Raw genomic sequence first — 19,543 nt, 5'->3', positions numbered from 1 at the left:
ACTTTTGGGATTTAATCAATCTAGTCAAAGTCTGGACTTGTTTGTTTGTTTGTTTATGTATAGACAAGCAAACTGAAGATAAATATGAATGTGGGGAACCTGTTGATATGAATTTGGAACATTTTTCTAAATGGTGGTTTTTACCAACGTTCTTTATTTTTAAGGCCCCCATAGGTTACCTCCCTTTATTTCTTATTGCTGAAAATAACAGCCACTCACCTTCCAGTTTGGGGGCTTCGTACACCATCCAACAGGACTCTCCTTAAATCCCACCTCCTTGAGGAAGCCTCTGTCCCCAGCCTCATTAACCTCTCCTTTATCTAAATGGCAGGTCGCTGAGCTTGTACTCCCATTTCTGATAGTCCGTATTGAGAAGTGCAGTAGGAACCGGAGAGGTAACTCAGCACTTAAGAATGCTTGATGCTCTTGACGAGGACCTGGATTTTATTCCCAAAATGCATGTCAGGTGGCTCGCAACTATCTTTAACTTTAGCTTCAGGAAAATCCGAGACCTCTGGCCTCTGCAAGCACCTGCACTCAGGTGCACATGTCCCTTGTACATAATTGAAAGTAAAATAAATCTTTTATTAAAAGTATAGCAGCTCTACCCTACACAGACACACAGACACACGTTCACACACACACACACACACACACACACACACACACACATTTCCCAGCTTCTCAGGCCTTAGCTGTGGATAAGGATGGTTGTAAGTTCAAAAAGGGAACTTGAAAGTTGTAAGTTCCCAGACTTTCCCTTTCCATTGTTCACATGATTTCATTTCATTTAGAATCCTTAAATAGGTAAATCTCACTACCGTCACCAGATTAGACCGCCACCTTTAAAATCCTTCAGTTAATGATTTAACTTTACAGATGAAATTGAGACTTGTGAGAAATAAAGTCACTAATGTATTAGTGCATTTTTTTTTCTTTTCATGTTTCAGGATTCATAATTACTTCCCTTCCTCTCTCCTCATTGGTTAAATCAATTTAATTTCTCAAGGGCAAGGATCATCATACTTCACTCAACTCCTACATCTATAATACTATTTATTAATCTTCTCATGTTTCTCACACAGGATCAAGACTGAGTCTGGGCACACAGTGTGTGCTAAGAAAAGAATAATTTATTGACTTGAAGCCTCATAGATCGTGAATCATTTAGAGGCACTGATTTTAGGCCTCAGTGAATACTTGCTGTGAATTGGTCCAGTTCTCAGTGAGCAGTCATGGGCCCAAAGAGATATTCCAAGTACGTAATCGTCTTTGCTAAGCTGTAAACACCAATTTCTACTAACTTTGTCATGCATAGCACCCTCGATGTTGTGAATCACAGAGTAGAGCTTTATTAAATGTGTTTTAGTTGACTGCATAAAAAAAAAAACAGAGTTGGATCCATATTTCATGTGGCAACAAAAGGATTCTTGCCAAAAATGAAAGCACCGGGCTGCTCGAGATGAGTATTGCTGGAATAAGAAAGAGCTTTTCATATAGTTCAAGGCCTAAAACTGACCTTGCAGAAGAGTCTGAGATCCCGTGCTGCTTGGTAAACACACACACACACAACACACACACACACACACACACACACACACACACAAATCATAAAGTTCTACCATAAAGACAATGCAATAGTATTAACTTATATATGTACGATAAAGGAATACACCAAAAGGGCATAGACTTTAACATATTTAGACAAAATGAACCTAATTGAATTTACCCGGTAGGCTTAGGAATATTTTTAAGCTCTTTAGTCTGAACTTGGAGGACTAGGGATGTACCTCAGTGGTAGAGCACTTGTTTGGTAAGTGCAAGTCCCCAGACTCAGTCTCCAGCATGGGAAGAGTCAAGAACTCCGAAATACTTTATAACTAGGCATTGCAACTTCCATCCTCCTCTCCCTCAAAGAGAGTGGGTATCTGGTGGAAGACAGAAAAGTAAGGAAAATAATGCTTGCCACTGGTGATTAATTTTACTACCCAAGTTGTAGAAGAAGACACTTTTAGATGTGGTCAGGAAAATGATTTAACTGTTCATTGAATCAAAGCTAATGGGAATCAGAAATTTCACTGTGAGTTTCCCGAGCTGTATTTCTTTTCATGACTCCGCCAATTTGCCATCACTGGCCAAAGTCAGGGCCATTTCAATATGGAGGACAAGCCAGTAGGTATTTAAAATAGTAGGATAGTCTAGCTGTCTGAAAGAATTTTCTTGGGCATTCTACTACAGCAACTTTAAGTGATCTTAAAAAAAGAAAATCAACTAATCAGATATCTGCCTACCTCAGAGAAGTCCATATTTGTGTAACTCCTGAATCTTACCTTTTCCTTTCCTCAACACACAAGATGGATATGACTCATCTATTCAATTTGTGAACACCTAAGTTTCTAATCTCTCAAGTTAAGGTCCCAATCTTAATCTGAGGGAGTCTGTAGACCTGCAATGCAGAAAGATAGGACTCAGGAGTCAATAATGCAACTGGATGTCCCATTCCCTTTTCAGGTTTCAAGAAAGCAGGGGATCAAAGACTATGGGAAATATCTCTATTAAATTTGAAAAACCTGGTCCAGATGATGATGAGGTAAGAAAAAAACCAGTTATACATATCCCTATGTCATCTTTCCTTGGGACTGCTTACACTATCTTAAAAATAGTGGGTTTATAAACTTCCTATGTGAAAGCAAAGGGGAACAAACATTTATATACAGAGTGAGGTTAATTTATTCCACTTTTTAAAAAAGGAACAGAGAAGTTGAGGAGGTAACAAGCACATATCATCAACAAATCAAGATACAAAACTGAAAAACCAGTCAGTAACTTACCTTAGGAAGTATTAAATCCTAACTTACCTAGACAGCAAGCTATTTTTTTAATTTAAAAAAAATGTTTTTTCCTCATAATTTATTTTAGAATTTATTTGTAGCCTTGGCTGTCCTGGAACTTATTCTGCTGACCAGGTTGACCTCGAACTCACAGAGAGATCTGCCTCTGCCTTCTGAGGACTGGAATTAAAGGTGTGCACCAACAACAACCAGTTTATGTCACTTTTTGACTTTAAAAGTTACCATATGAAGTAATGTTTAGTTTTAGCTGTTTTGTTTTGTTTTGTTTTGTTTTGTAGTAATAGAGACTAAACGCGGGTCCTCATCTACACCCATCAATCACTCTATCACTGCGCTAGCTCCATACCCCTTGTCTTGCTTGGGTTTTATTGCTGCCACGAAACACTATGACCAAAATCAAGTTGGGGAGGAAAGGGTTTATGGGGCTTACATTTCAAGATCGCAGTCCATCATTAGTGGAAGTCAGCACAGGAACTCAAGCAAGGTTGAAAACTGGAGGCAGGGGCAGATGCAGAGCCCATGGGGAGGGGTGCTGCTCACTGTAGGAGGCAGGGGCAGATGCAGAGCCCATGGGGAGGGGTGCTGCTCACTGGAGGGGGCAGGGGCAGATGCAGAGCCCTTGGGGAGGGGTGCTGCTCACTGGAGGAGGCAGGGGCAGATGCAGAGCCCATGGGGAGGGGTGCTGCTCACTGGAGGGGGCAGGGGCAGATGCAGAGCCCTTGGGGAGGGGTGCTGCTCACTGGAGGGGGCAGGGGCAGATGCAGAGCCCATGGGGAGGGGTGCTGTTCACTGGAGGAGGCAGGGGCAGAGGCAGAGCCCATGGGGAGGGGTGCTGCTCACTGGAGGGGGCAGGGGCAGATGCAGAGCCCTTGGGGAGGGGTGCTGCTCACTGGAGGGGGCAGGGGCAGATGCAGAGCCCTTGGGGAGGGGTGCTGCTCACTGGCTGCTCCTCATGGTTTGCTCAGTCTGCTTTTTTTATAGAACCCAGGACCACCAGCCCAGGGATGGCACCATCCACCATGGGCTAGGCCCTCAAACACTGATCACTAATTGAGAAGATGTCTTACAACTGGATCTCATGGAGGCCTTTCCTCAACTAAGACTTCTTTCTATCTGATGACTCTTGCTTGTGTCAAGTTGACACACAAAACCAGTCAGTACAGTCCTCTCTCTACCTTTTAATACAGGGGACTCACAAAGATTCCCAGTATAACCTTGAACTCAAGACCCTTCTGCCTCTGCCTCTGCCTCCAGTAGCCAAGACCATGAGCCTATGCCACTAAGCCTAGCATAGTAATAAGTTTCAATATGACATTGAATATGTCACATGTATGAGTCAGTATAATTTATTCCTGTGTGTCCCCCTTCTGACACTGTTTTTCCATGTTCTCTAGCCTCCTTTTGCTGACCACTTTCTTTTGTATTAAATAGCATCCTCTTCTGTGTTCATTTCACCCATGTTCTATTATCTACTGTCCAAGTTAGCTTTAACTGTCAGCCTGGCACAGCCTGGAGTCACCTGAGCAGGTAGTCTCAGTTGAAGAATCACTCAGACTGGCCTGCAGGCATATCTGTAGGGAAAATCTTGATTGTTAATTGATATAGAAAGGCTTAGTTCACTGTGGGCAGCACCATTCCCTGAGTAAGCAGTTCTAGAAAGCTAGGGAAGCAGGTTCTTGTTCTGACTTCCCTCAGTGATGGACTGTGACTTGGAAGTGTAAGCCAAATGAATCCTTCTTTTCCCTAAGTTGTTTTTTGACCAATGTGTTTTAATCACAGCAACAGAAAAGGAACTACAACACCCATCACGGTGAGATCTCTTTCTCTCTTTGATGGTAGCTTTTCTACTTTCACCCCCTCCCACATGCACACCCTTAAATCTAGTTTCTATATATAAAAGAAAATAAGTCCATTTCTCTTTCTGATTATGGCTTATTTTACTTAACATAATAAGCCCACCCATTTTCCTAAAACTGCCATAATTTCATTGTTCTTTAAAGCTAAATAAAAATCCATTTCGTATATGGACTACAATGTCTTTATCCATTTGTCTCTTGGTTATCTGAGATGGTTTTCACCCTCAGTAACTGTGAATGCAGTAAGCACAGATATGCATCCATCTCTGTGATCTGTTGATTTCGGATAGTATAGCCATGGTAGCACTATTTTAATTCTTTTGAGAAACTTCCACATGTACTTCCATGATGTCTACATTAGCTCACACTCCCATCAGCAATGCATAAGAGTTTCAAGGCCACTGCTTATGACAAAATCCCATTAGATACATTGGTTGATTTCCCAAGATTATCACATTCAAGTGATTTTTTTGAAGCCAATTTTTATCTTACCAGTGATAATGTAAATCAACATAACAAAATTAAAAACATATTCCAATTTTTAAGCTTAGTCAACTGTTAGAGGATAGTTTGTAACAGAGGGTGTGATTCCTCAGAAAAGTCCAGAAATTAGAATATTTTCCTTAGAGATGTTTTACCCTAAAGCTAATTTTTAAAATCTTTAAGGGAAAAAAGTCCTTCAAACTTTTTCCCAAAGCAAAATTTTCTTAGTTTTCAAATATGTGTGTATATATGCATATGCATATGCATATGTATATGCATATAATATATATGTGTATAGTATATGTATACCTATATACATATATATATATACACATATACATATCACACAATGTACTTGTAAAGTGTGCTTTTCATAACTTTTGTTTTGAACAAGTAGACATTAGTTTTCCAAAGGATAAAATGACATGACTAGCCCGTGGATCTGCCCCATGTTTGTCTACACCCCTCCTAACAAGTGCCTATGCCCCTTCTCCTTTTCTCTGTCCCCATCTAACCCAAAGCCACAACCCCAGCATTGTTCTCCTGAAGTATGAAGTATTCTTCCCTCCTAGGTTCTGCCCCGATCTTCCTGGCTCCATCTTTGCTTCTAGTTCTATTCATTTCCAGCACGTGCCTCCTTTTCCTGGACCCCATCTTCCTATGCCACCTCTCTGGAGGCAGGGTCTCTTCAGAGCTGATGATCCAGAATTGTGTGTGCCTCCTTTTATTCTGTCTTCCGAGTATGCTAATGATGCAATCTGTGGTCTATGCCTTCTGAGTTGTCCTTACTTTCATTCATCCTTATGTAACCCAGGGCTAAGAATATGGAGAAGAGCTCTTCCCTGTAACAGCACCTCCACCATACAATGATACCAAGTACTAGACAAAAGGGGCATCAAAATGTAACCTTTTCAGCATCTCTAGAACTGTATTTGCAGAGATTTTAGACCCACAAAATGTTCTCTCTTCTCCTTTGTCCTGTGAGTGTCAGTTCCCAGCTCAGTAGGCAGAGTTGTCCCTGGAAGACACTTCTTAGGTGGTTGTTGTCCTTCTGTAACTGATTTTTTCCTTAATGGTTATCCCCATGTTAATGTCACCTGATATTAATCCTGTATAGGGAAAAGGAAGAGGAAGAGTGTGATTCCACTTGCCTACTGCCCTTCAGTTTCAAGTGATATCTTGTGTGTGTGTGTATGTGTGTGTCTGTGTGTGTCTGTTGTGTATATCTGTGTGTATCTGTATGTCAGGGTCTTGTGGGGAGGCATTGAGGGTGCTTGTGTATGTGTGTGTGTGTGTTTGTGTGTGTGTGTCTGTCTCTGTGTGTGTGTCTGTTGTGTATGTCTGTGTGTTTGTATCTGTGTGTCAGGGTCTTGGGAGGCATAGAGAGTGCGTGTGCATGTGCGTGTGCGTGTGTGTGTATGTGTCTGTTGTGTATGTCTGTGTGTTTGTATCTGTGTGTCAGGGTCTTGGGAGGCATAGAGAGTGCGTGTACATGTGCGTGTATGTGTGTGTGTGTGTGTGTGTGTGTGTGTGTGTGTGTGAGGGTCTTGTGGGGATGGTACATGTGTATGTGTCTATGGAGACAGGAAATCATCCTCAGGTTTTGTTCCTTGGGAATCATAGGCCTCGTTTTTTTGGGGACAGCCTGTCACTGGACACCAGTTAGACTGAGCTGACTAAGCGAGGAGCATCAGGGTTCTATCTGGATTTCCCTTCCTGGAACTGGAGTTACAGTCATGGCCCCCGGCACACAGCTTTTTATGAGGTCGCGCGGATCTCACGTGGCAAGCAGCTTTCTGGACTGAGTTACCTCCCTAGTCCCCTTCCATGGAGCTAGGCAGGTCCATGTTACCACCCACATCTTTCCATTTCAGGGTTCTGCCCTCCTGGCTGTTGACCGTGCTCGAGAAACAGCAGACTCCAACCTAGGCAGAAGAGGTTCTCCTCAGTTAGCGTCCAGAAGAGACCCTTCTAGTGAGACGAGATGAGGCCGTGCGGCTTCGTGGGCAGGACCTTGGCACCAGAAAGTTAGCTCAGTGGGGGAATGCTCACACAGCAAGCATGAAGGACCTGAGGTCAGACCCCCAGTCAAGGTTGGAAATGTGGCTCAGTTGGTAGAGTGCTTGGCTGACATGCACAGAGCCCTAGGTTAAATCCCAGTCCTGGATAAAACAGGCATGACAGCCTGGAATCCTGGCACTCGAAAGGCTGAGGTAGAAGATCAAAAGTTAACATGAGCCCAATCTTACTTTGTTTTTTTAAATGTGGCAGTGTGGGCCCATAACTCTAGAATTTTAGGGGAGCTGGACAGAGACAGGAGGATCCCTGGGGTTTGCTCTCCAGCCAGTCTAGCTGGAGAGTGAGCTCTGGGGTGAGTGAGAGACCCTATCTCAAAAATTAAGGTGAAGAGAAAGATACCTGATGTTAGCCTCTGGCCTCTGCCACCTCCACCACCACCACCACCACCACCACCACCACCACCACCCCCCCCACACACACACACACACACACACACAGAGAGAGAGAGAGAGAGAGAGAGAGAGAGAGAGAGAGAGAGAGAGAGAGGAGAGGTATGACTTGAGACCACTAATTCTGTTCCTTGTCTTCAGATGTATGATATAACTGCGCAATCGAAATTTGTCCTGAAGAACCTCAGACACTACACAGTCCATCCAAATATGGTAGGTGAAAAGCATACCCTCAGAGACCTCTAAGGGCAAATTTCAGCAATGGATTCAGAGCCCCAACTTCAGAGTATCCCCAGTTTTCAGGATGGGGAAACGGAGCCACTTTGGGGATACAGTGCTGGGACTTGGTTGTGAGGTGGGAGGAGAGATCTGGGGAGAAAGGGGTCCCAGTTCACTTTGTTCTTCAGTGGAGAAAGCATAACCAGGGGAAATGTGTAATCCACGCTCGTTCCTCCCTTCCCCCTCTAGTCTTCCTATTCAGAGAAAAGCAAGCTCCGTGGAGACCGTCCCTTCCCCACCCACACCTGCAGTGACTCACTGTGCTTCGTGACTGACTTTCTCTGTTAAAGCACTCTGGAGCTTGTTAGCAATGCCTGTGCCTGGAGAGAGATATTGGTGGAAATGAGAGAAAGGCTGAGCTTGGCTCCCACTCCCAGGGGTTCCCCTCTGCCTCAGAGACAGCCTTAGAAAGGCCAATCGGGCTGAGCCACCACATACAACTCCTGTTGTGCAAGGAGGCTGAATGATGCCCCTCTCCTCTCCTCTCCTCTCCTTTCCCCTCCCCCACCCTCTCCCCCACTCCCTCCCCTACCTCCTCCCATACCCCCTTTCTTACCCACTCCCGTACCCCCTCTCCTCCCCTCTCCCCTTCTTTTCCCTTCCTTCATTTTTTGCTTCCTTTTTTTCTTTCTTTTAGTGAATGACTTTAATGATCTTATTCTGTTACTATGGAAACCCCTCTGCCACATCTCCCCCAAGCCCCTAGTTTATTTGCAGCTCCAAGCTAAGACAGAGCTCCCAAAAGTTTCAAATCAACAAACTTAAAGGCAGGTTTGGATAGGCCCTGCTCAGCCTCTCAACCTGCCCTGTAGAGGGGGAAAAATTCGCCATGTGATTCCTTCGTCTGTCTGGAAATCTTTCTCTCTCCTCAGGCCAAATATTACGAGCCTTTGAAGCCCAGTAAACTGCAGAGATTTCTGACTCAAAAGAAGAAAAAGAATAGTTTCATGGTAAAGGTGACCGAGTATGATCAAGACATGACACTACTCCTCTTAACCAACAACCCACCGCCCTGCTCCATCAGCCAGCAGGAAAAGGGTGGTGCTCCAATATACTTTCCCCCGGAGTTTCAGTTAAAGGTAATGGTGTCCATGAAAGTCTCCTAGCAGCCCATGTATGGACTAGAGGGAGGCAGGGGTTGGAGTAAAACAGAGAGAGCCAACTTAACCTAGAGAAGGTTTACCAGGATGCTGCTATCTTCTTCTTAAGCCCCGGCCATGCACTCCACAAAACTAGAACAGTTTGAAGTCAGCGGGGACTACATAGCAAGACACTGCTGTCTTAAAATGATACCTAAAACACAATTGCTGAGAGTCCTCAGTAAGCTAGAAACCAGAACAAGACCGTGAAGATGACCATAGGACACATTCTATCCTGAAGCACCTTAGAATCTAATGGTCAATAAGCGACCCACATTAGAACAATTCTACCATGCCAAGGACATGAACAATCCAAGAGCACTTAAAATATAGACATTACACACACTAGAGAAGAATCTGGAGGGGGAAAGGGAGTAATCAAGGAGGTGACTCACTAGGACAGCACAGGAGAACTGTCCCTCAGGGATGGCGGAGGGCTTGGGGACACCGAAAGGGAGGCAGGAGATCAAAGGGCACCATCAGATTGAGTTTTAGAAGAAATATTTGCAAGGTGAAGGCAGGTGCCTTAGTTTATAAAACTAAGAGACAAAAAAGCCACAAAAATATAAAAGAGACAAAAGCCAGAGAGATGAGTTGTGATGTTACTTTAATAGTTGAGGTTAACAATGCTGAACATCTGAACTAACTTCAAACAAGCGGAGGAAGTAAAGAAAGGCCACCTAAAGGACATCTGGGAGTCAGGAGCTGAAGAAAACATTGGCAGCCTAGAGATCCAACCCAATGTAACGGGGAGAAATTAAATAAGTTGGCAGTACAGATGAGAGAGTCTTATAGAGACCAGAGACTTGGAATGGGGTAGCCTGACCACCCATCCTTAGAACAAACTGTGAGTTGGGAGTTGGTGCTTTTTTAATCATTAGGTGGATGGCAGTGAGGGATGCCAAGAAGATTAAAAAAAAAAAACACAAAACAAAACAAACCCCTCATGGGTTCATTGTCTGTGGCCTCAGAATTTGCGCCCTTCTACAGTAGCTTCCAGTGCTTATCAACAGTGGGTGTAAGGTGCTCCTAAGAAGGAAACAAACGAAGCCAGGGCTGCTCTCTTTAACACAAAGAAGGAAAAAAAAGCAAGCGTGTAGCCTAGGTGCACAAAGAGCTTTCTTTCCAAACCTGCCCCTTGTGAGCCCCTGAGGTCAGGGGCAGGGCCTGATTGTCCACCCAAAGAAGTGGTCCTGCTGGCACTTTATTAGTGGGCAGTACTAAGAACATGATTCTAAAGACTGGAACGACTCTTTGATATTCCTGATGCACCCCTCCCCTCCCCCTTTTGGTCCTGGATTATATATAAGAGAAGTATTCTTTACTGTGCCTGGGCACAGTGTAGAGTCCAGCAGGCAGGCTGGGGAATGCGCACATCAGCGGTTGCTGCTCTGATTCCCTTCCTGATGCCTCTGGCCCTGCCCCTGTCTCTTACACGAATGCCCAAGAAGCTTTGTGTTGTGCATGATAAACACATCTCTGCTCCCAGTATGGACCAGATATCAGATCCAGTGAAACAAAATTCCTAGGCTGATAACTGACCTGTGTGTGGTACAGATTGGTACCTCTCCAAGCTCAAACAAGCTAAAACTAAACCAACCACTCTAACCACCAAATCCCTGAGTAAATCACAGATTTTTTTCCCAAACTTCTAAGCACCTAGATTAGAAAACGTAAATATTAGGACAATGGGAGTGAAAATTGAGAGGGTGATGGCCTAGAAGAATCAAACCATGGGGAAAAGGGTGGTCCAAGGGCCAGGCCTGTAGCCAGTTGAAGGGAAGGGAGGAAAAGGAGTGGGGGAAGGAGATAGACACAGTCCTATAGATTGCATGTCTTGTATCTCTCTGTATGCATGTATGCATGTTTGTTATGAAAGGGCAGAGGGGCTGCAGAAGTTTCAGAGTTTGAGAAGGAGGGAGGGAGGGGGAAAGAGGACAGTGGAGGAGGAAGAAAAGACAGGAAGAACACAGAAGGGACTTGTTAGTGTTATGCTTAAGACAAGATGGCAATTCTTTACTTCAGCCACCTTGGCTTCTAAATAGTGTCCAGTTCCTGCTTATTTTATTTGCTTTTAAATGTTAACAAAAAAGAAAAGGAGAAAAAAGGCTTTATTTTTCTATGAGGAGATGTAAAATGATTTATATTGTTTTAGCTAGCTCATATAAAAGACACAAAATCCTGGTATTGCACTTCCCAGACAGTACTGTCCCTTGTTAGATGTGATGGACCAGGAGCACAGGCCCGAAGTGAAAGGGACCCTGAGGACAGACTGATGGAGAGGAAATAACCCAGGCGAGACTCAAACAACAAGTACCGAGGGCCGCATGGCTGGGAAGTAAGTTAGAATAACTCAAAACCTGCCCAGCCTAGGTTTACAGCCTGCAAATAAAATACCAGTGTTTTACATCTTTTATGCAGGCTAGGTCAAATAATATAAATCATTTTACAAGAAGAGAGAGTGGCATGCAGAGGTCAGAGGACAACCAGAACCTGCCAGGGCCAGCCCTCTGCTTCCATCATGTAGGCCCTGGGGATTGAACTCAGGTCGTCAGGCTTGGCAATGAGCCCCTTTTTCTGCCTTTCCGACCGAGCCATCTCGCCATTCCTTTTGTTTTGTTTGTCGTCATCGTTGTTGTTGTTGTCATTGTCGTCGTGGTTGTTGCTGTTGTTCCTAGTCCCAGTTCTGCTAAGGTTTCTGCTATTTTTAATGGTAGGGTCATTAGCTACATGTTAGTTTTTTGGTTGTTCTGTTTCGTTAAGTCACCTATTAAGTAATTGCATAAGATCCTGTATCTTCAGACTAGAATAGCTCAAAGAGAAAGAATTCAGAATGAAAATGCAATAGTCCAGTGGCAATACCAAGTAATTTTTTTAAAAAAGATTCTCAAGTTAGGAAAGTAAAAACTTAATATGTCAATTGATAGATTGGTCATTGGTTCAACAAACATTTCTCTTCTACTTCGTGCCAGATCCTATGAAGGCTAAGAGACTAAGGATGTATCGGTGACTAATCTAAAGTCTTTGCTTTACTGAAGTGTAAGTCTAATGATTTAAACTATCTATGCAGACCTCAGGCAAAGAAGCACTCACGTATAATTACGTATAATGTGATAGGTGCTTTGAAAAAAAATCAGAAAGGGGGAATGGAATGTGAGCGGGAGGCTTAGATAGTGTGATTCGGGGAGGGGCTCAGCAGAGGTTATGACTATTCAATAGACATTTTAAAGCATCCAGGGGACGGATCCTGTGATTGCAGCTCCCAGCATACTGCTTTCAGTTTACATAGCCTCCCGTGAGGAAAACATTACTCGTAACTTTCTCTAGTGAGATAAATCACAAGAATAAGGCAATTCAAATGGAGTCAGGTGACAAATAGTTCAAAATATTGATACTACTTATCTTGGGAGAAAGAACCGAGGTAGAACCTAGTGGATTTTTTTTTTTAAGCTGGGCATGCTATGTAAGATGCACTAGCTTCATTCTGCTTGAACTATCTTGGAAAAAAACATTACACGGAGACACGTGTTAGCTGATTACAGATGAAGCGTATTATTCGCATCATTGCCATTATGATTGGCATGTGTATTCCATAGGGAAGGCAGAGCAGACAAGTAGGTATGAGAAGGTGTGGAAATCAGAAGTCAATTTTGTGGAATGAGTTCTAGGTTTGGAACTGGGGTTTCCAGCCTTGAACAGCAAGCACCTTTACCTGCTGAGCCGGCTTACTGGTCTTTTAGGTTGACTTTGCTTTGTTTTTAGGTATAAGACAATTGGATCACGTGACAGGAAAATTCTGGATGAAATGTTAGAGCCAGGTGGACAGTCAGACTGGATGGCTTTTAAGAGTCTGAAAGCTTTTGATTATGTAACCTTTAGGAATGGTAAAATTATGACCTCATAAGACGGTTCATTCTATGGCCTTTCCACAGCAGGGGGGGTGGGGGTGGGAAGAACACAGCAAATAAGGCAGCTGTCTCCAAGGAAGGAAGGAAGGTAGAGTTCCATGGGTCTGCTTCCCAATTTACTCCTAAATATTTGCTCCCCAAAGCAATTCACAGATTGGGTTTGTTATAAGTGTGCTGTGTCGAAGACACAGACAGGCACACGTGTGTCTTTACCCAATGTCAGAATTCGTTAAGTAACAATAAACTCATAAGCCACTTTGCTTTTTTTGGTTGGCTGCAGTTTGCCAAGCAGTCCTGATTTCCCTTGATAGCTGGCTGCTGGCAAACACAGATTGTTTTTTTACAATCTTAACTACTAATAAAAACTCTCAGCTTTGTGCACATTTTGTATCACATGGTGAATCCTTCCATCCATCCACCCATCCATCCATCCATCCATGCATCCATCCATCCATCCATCCACCAACAAATGTGAAGAGTTCAGAATGGCTAGAAAAAGGATAGAGAGTTTTGAGAAGCTTAAAGAGACCTTACTGGAGGCAGAGGCAGAAAGCTAGTATGGATTCAAGAAAGAATCGCCACATGTGGTTAGATAAGATTAACAATCTATTTGGAGAAGAACCCAGCTTGAAAGCTACTGGAAGCACAGAGCTAAGTGGCGGCCTTGCAGGGTCCATCTGAGCCACAGAAGCATAGGACTGGAGATGAGTACAGCGAGGGGTCTGGATGGATGAAGGAATGGGTGGATAGGGAGGATATCAAGTTAGCCTTGCCAAGTAGTGGAGACAACGCTGAGATAAAGCTACAGGGTCAGTCAACAGTTAGAGCTTTCGGTCCCTTGGTACACACACTGATCAGATGACCAGTCGTTGGGGCTACCACCATCACAGTGTTTGGTGTCTTTATGGAGTTCAGGAGAGAATGTTGTGCCCTTCAGTTTTAGGAGTAGTTATTTGTCAGTCTGCTTTAGGGTCGGTGCTGAACAGAAGATGGTTTCTACATGTGCTACAAAATAGAGTCCTCCTCCATGCTTGCTCTCAAAATGAGACCAAAAGCTCCTTTGTTAAATGGTGTCACCCAAGGGAAGAACAGCTAAAAAGTCACCGTTTTACACAATATGGAGTAACTCAGGGTAGGGCACAGCTTTTCTGCCATAAACTCTTCCAAATTCAGAAACTTCCTCTACCATTAACTTTCAAGAGTTTCCATGGCTAAGGAGTCAGGTCAGTTACTCAGGATACTGACCCAGTTTGGGGAAAGCTATCTGAGATAAAAATGGGTCTTCCCCCACTTCCTCTCTTCGTGGTCTTTGTGGTTTATTTTCTTCTGATAGGTTGGGTCTGCCATTTTAACATTTCACATTCCATTGTGATTTAGGCCAGGAACTCAGTTCCATTTTTAAACTTCTAGAGACTCAGCTTCTTCCCCCTTCACTCTTTTTCCCCCCTCAGGAGACTCTCTATCGGCGCAAACCCAACAAGAATGACTTCCTTCCCACAATGTCTCAGAAAAAGAAGTTAAGACCAGAACTGAAGCCAGTCTTTCCTATGAAACGGATAGGCGATCCTACCTTCAAGGGACAACAATGGTTTAGGTGAAGTGATAGCTCTTCTTGGGCCTGTTGTATTTTTGTTGTCTTTCCCTCATGCACATTGCTGTATAATTTAGCAAGCACAAATAGAAACTCAGGGAGATTTAGGATATGGTCAACTGTAAGAAAATGCCCTGGAGAGGCTTCCTATATAGTTTTGGTTGTAAAGATGTCAGAACACATAAGATGTTCTTTGTTTTCCATGACGAAGCTTTGTCTTTAGCAATAGGGCCTTGCCATCAGGTAAGGGAAACACAGTAGGACTGAGGTACAATGTGAACTCATAGAGACTGTGGCAGCTTATATAAGGTCTTCCCAGGTTCAAGACAGAAGGGTCCTAGCACTGAGAGGGAGAAGTAGACCTCAGATTCTGGTTTCATAACCAAGAAACTATCTGTAATTGATACCTGCTGACAAAGGGAAATTTTTTTTTCCCCAATGGAGTCTCATTAGGTATATCAATCACATTTCAAGGTAGGCTGCATGCCCAGGATGTCTTAGCAACACACACACACACACACACACACACACACACACACACACACACACACAAAACAAAAACAAAACAAAAAACACCAAATTCAATGGCATTTTTGTGCTTTTAATCTTTCTTTCTCTTCCTTTCTTCCTTTCTTTCTTCCTTCCTTCCTTCCTTCCTTCCTTCCTTCCTTTCTTTCTTCCTTTCTTTCTTTGAGATATAGTTTCTCTGTATAGTCCTGGTTGTCCTGAAAGTCATTCTGTAGACCAGGCTGGCCTTGAACTCATGGAGAGCCACCTGCCTCTACCTCTTGATTTCTTGGTATGTGCTAGCATACCCAGTTTGATTTTAATTTTTGTGGGTTGTTTTTTGTGTTTCTTTTTTTTGTTTGTTTGTTTTGCTTTGTTTTTGTTTTTAATTCTTTTTTGGAGACAGAGAAAGAGAGAAAATAGAGAGTTGGATGAGTAGGATCAGGGAGGAATGGGGAAGGAAAATCACTTTCAATTATATTTTTTGTATGAAAGTGTTTTATTTTTAATTTGGTTTTTAAAAACAGATTTGTGTGTGTGTGTGTGTGTGTGTGTGTGTGTGTATGGTTGTTTTTGTCTTTTGTTTTCCTGTGTAGCCTTGGTTGTCCTGGAACTCAGGCTGCAGACTCAGAGATAGGCTTGCCTCTGCTTCCCAAGTGCTGGGATTAAAGGTGTGCACTACGACTTCTTGGCTTGTGTGAAAATGGTTTTATTGAAAACATTTTTCAATAAAAATGGAGCCATCTCTCTAACCCTAGGGTTTGTATTTTGAGGACATAGAAAAACAAAAGAGCGAGGTAAGGACCAGCAGAACAAATGAGGACACATATAAAAAGGAGGTTTTTCAAAAGCTGGGGAGATGACTTAGAAACATGGCCACTGTGCACTCTTGAGGACCAGGTCCATCCATGGACTCCAGCATCTATGGTCAGATGCCAGGGGATGTGGTGCAATCCCGTTATGCCAGCACCGGGAACAGGAGGATCCTTGGAGATTCCTGGCCAGACAGTCTAGCAAAGCCCAGATTCAGTGAGAAGCCCTGTCTCAAAAAATAACCTGGAGAGTGCATGAGGACGACACCTAAAACATGTTCCTGGCCTCCATGCTTGCATTCACATAAGTGCATGTGCATGAACAGATGCATGCAATTTTTTTCTAGCAAATATAAAAAGGTTTTATTTGAAACTATTCACAGGAGGAGATTTTTATTTAATACTGAGAAGATAGAGGATTCTGGAATTGGCGGCAAGGTTTGCAGTATGTTAAGTTCTCAAACCCTCCCCTCCATCTTTTTTTAAACCAACAACCCCAACTTTCTGTTTATTGTCCTTTCTTCTTCCTTGGGATCTCTGAGGATATAGCTGACTTTTAGATGACCTTCTATGGTCTGTAGCCATAAACCAACCAAGTATACTTTTTTTGGTTAAGGTTTTCTACCGACAGTGATTTCAACACCGAAGGGAGGTATTCTGAAATCTATGCTTTAAGGAAACAGAAAAAATTGTATCCTAACCTCATCTTTGCCCCAGCCTGCCAGAGAGAGACAAAGAAACATGGTAAGGTCTCCTGTTTCCTCACTCTGATTTACTGGATCTAAAAGTGGGCTGTAGGGAGAATCTACTGGACTTAGAGAGTTGTCTGAGCTGGTATCTTTTGTGATGGGTCCAGACACTAATTTTCCTAGGAGAAGGAAGTTAAGATGGTGCTAGACTATTTTAAGACTCAAATTTCAAGAAGGTTCAAGAAGGTATAAGGTTTCCTGCCCTGTATCATCTAACACTTTGATGGTTTTTGCCATAATGATGTATTCTAAAAGCTAAAAACAAACAAAAACCCCTCAAACTCAATAATACCGTAATTGCTGACATGATTTTGATGTTTAGGTACATATAGGTTGAAATGTTTATCTGTGCATAACCTTCATACTTTCTGGAAAATTGCTTTAAAAGGATAAAGATTAAGTGTGTACATTGCAAGTCAATTGCAAGTACATTGCTCATGCCTTTAATCTCAGTACTTGAGAGGCAGAGGCAGGCAGATCTCATGAATTTGAGGCCAGCCTGGTTAACATAGTAAGTTCCAGGACCTGTCTTGAAACATCACCACCAGAAAAAGTATGAGAGTCTCAGAGGTCCACAAGTCTCTTTGGGATAACGGCGAGACTCGGGTAAAGGAGGGTTGGGATCAGGACATGTAGAAGGAATAGTGAGAATCCTCATATTGTCTCTCATTTGATAACACCCATGGGGGCCTCTATGGTAGCCTCTTAATAAACACCAAAGGAACCAACAGTCTAGACCAAGAAAGGACTTGTATAGTGTATAAATACGGGCTTAGATTTTGTCCATTACGTAGTTGGACTCACTGAAGGGCTTCAGGGTATCAAATACATAACCATTGTTTAGACATGCACTGGTGGGCCTTCACACTGCACGGTCATAGTTTTAGCATAAGGCAGTCATTTCCTAGCAGTCTAGGTTATATCGCACCATTATCCTTCCTTTCATCTTCTCTGTTCCTCCTACACCAATTTGCTACCTCTTCCACCTCATGCTTCTCCTTGATTCCCCATATACAACTTAGACCAATATACAGAGAGGAAAAAACCAACCAAACCAAAAAGAATCTGGATCAATGTGGAAAAGAGCTGAAGCAGCAGAGGGATCCATCTTGCTTTGAAGAGCTCAGCCTCACCTCAGCCTCAGTTTATTCACTCTCCCGCAAGATCCTCTCACATCACCTGTTTTGGGCAATTTCCTGGCTTCATGTCTCTGTCCCCACTTAACTGCTAATGGCTATGGTCCAAGGGAGAAGAAGGCCTCTCCCCTAAAGCTTCTTTCATTTTCAACCAAAGATTATAGAAGAGGAAACACCTATTTCTTTCATGAGAAATTCCACGTGATGAATATGGGTCAGACATTATATAAGTCAAATGAGACAGCCATAATCATTAGCATAGTTTTTACATTTTTAAGTTTAGCTTATTCATTTTATCTTATGTTTGAGTATTTTGCCTCTATGTATGTCTGCTTACCACTTGTATGCTTGGTGCCCACAGAGATCAGAGGAGAGGGCATTGGATCACCTGGAACTAGAGTTACTGATGACCCATCAGTGGGTGCTGGGAATTGAACTCAGGTCCTCTGCAAATGCAATAAAGTTCTCTTAATTACTGAGCCATCTCTCCAGATGCTAGCATAGCATTTTTAATCGGGATGGAGTAACATCTTAAGTGGCACCATTATTAAGGTTTAGGCACATTATTCAGTTGAATCTATATATGGTGGGAAATTTCTCTCTTTCTTTTTGGTTTTTCAAGACAAGGTTTCTCTGTATAGCCGCTGGCTGTCCTGGAACTTGCTGTGTAGACCAGGCTGGCCTTGAACTCAGAGATCTGCCCTCTGGGATTAAAGGTGTGTACTATCATGCCCAGTTTGAAATTTTTCTTAAGGTTATATAATGTAATCTAGGTAGGACCTTTCTAATTTTGCAAGAGCCCTGTCAGGATGAGTTAGATATTCATGTATAAAGTAGTATGTCAGCCTTCAGCTCTAGTGCCATTCTCTCTCCAAATATGAGTGCTTTATTTTTGTACCTAAAACAGATGGACAGTTATGGTGCATTTCCTCAACACTAACAAAGCTGCCAGGGTGTTTTACTGGTGGCACCATTTCCAAGCTAACATCCTCTCTTTCCCCTAAATGATGCCCCATCATTGTGTGTGTGTGTGTGATCTGAGTAGAAGTTGTGAAGTTTGGTTAGAAGGTTTCCCAAGAGGCAAACCACACCCTCAGCAGAAGAAGGACAGTAGTTAAGATCTTAAAGTAGACAACGCCCTAAGAACAGGTAAAGCTGGAAAGACCATCTAGAAAGGTGATGCCTTCGATGCCCAAGGTTTTAAAAGCGTGTTTTTCATACTCTGAGACAAGGACAAAAAAATGAGAAAACATTTGTAAAACACTGAGACATGGGTGTCCCTTAAATGACTTGAGTGTTATGCAGAATGAATCACTTGAAAAGGGTGAAAGCTACAAAAACTACACGGGTTTGGGTGAAGAAGGAATCATAAGAGGTTGGGAATGGCAGTCTCAAAATCTACCCTCTTGGTAAGAGTGAAGACCAGCTTTCCAGTCTCTCCAACTGGATCACATCATGCCTTCCTGTTAGTATGCTTCTAGTGCTCTCAGAGTCGCACATTCAATGTGTCCTGTGCTTTGTCGTAGTTTCCATGAAGTCAGAGGGTGAAACACCAACTTCGCAAGTGCTTTGGGAACCACTGACATTTTCAAAGCTCCTAGAAGAGAAGCCTACAAGAAGTGTGCCAGGCGAGAGTTTCTTTCGCCATGGAAGGGCCCAGCAGTGGGTTGTCAAAAATGCGGCTGTCATTAAGTGAAGACAAATCCTTAAAGTCCCATTCATCGCTCTCCAAGAACTGAGGGGGCCTGGAGAAGTCACCAACT

The 19,543-nt window shown here is 43.1% G+C and overlaps 1 protein-coding gene across 1 annotated transcript; it reads left to right on the top strand.

Moving 5' to 3' along the window:
- Nucleotides 1–1,235: 1,235 nt before the first annotated feature.
- Nucleotides 1,236–19,476, top strand: Tsga13 (testis specific 13). Its single transcript, XM_052172459.1, has 7 exons — nucleotides 1,236–1,258; nucleotides 2,512–2,590; nucleotides 7,801–7,872; nucleotides 8,811–9,017; nucleotides 14,437–14,579; nucleotides 16,512–16,639; nucleotides 19,307–19,476. The coding sequence occupies exons 1-7, from the start codon at nucleotides 1,236–1,238 to the stop codon at nucleotides 19,474–19,476; spliced, it is 822 nt and encodes a 273-aa protein (XP_052028419.1).
- Nucleotides 19,477–19,543: the final 67 nt, after the last annotated feature.

The sequence above is a fragment of the Apodemus sylvaticus genome, chromosome 2, assembly GCF_947179515.1.
Source record: "Apodemus sylvaticus chromosome 2, mApoSyl1.1, whole genome shotgun sequence".
In the NCBI taxonomy this organism is placed as follows: domain Eukaryota; kingdom Metazoa; phylum Chordata; class Mammalia; order Rodentia; family Muridae; genus Apodemus; species Apodemus sylvaticus.
Note: the sequence above shows the minus strand (reverse complement) of the source record. Positions and strands in the feature narration are given on the sequence as shown.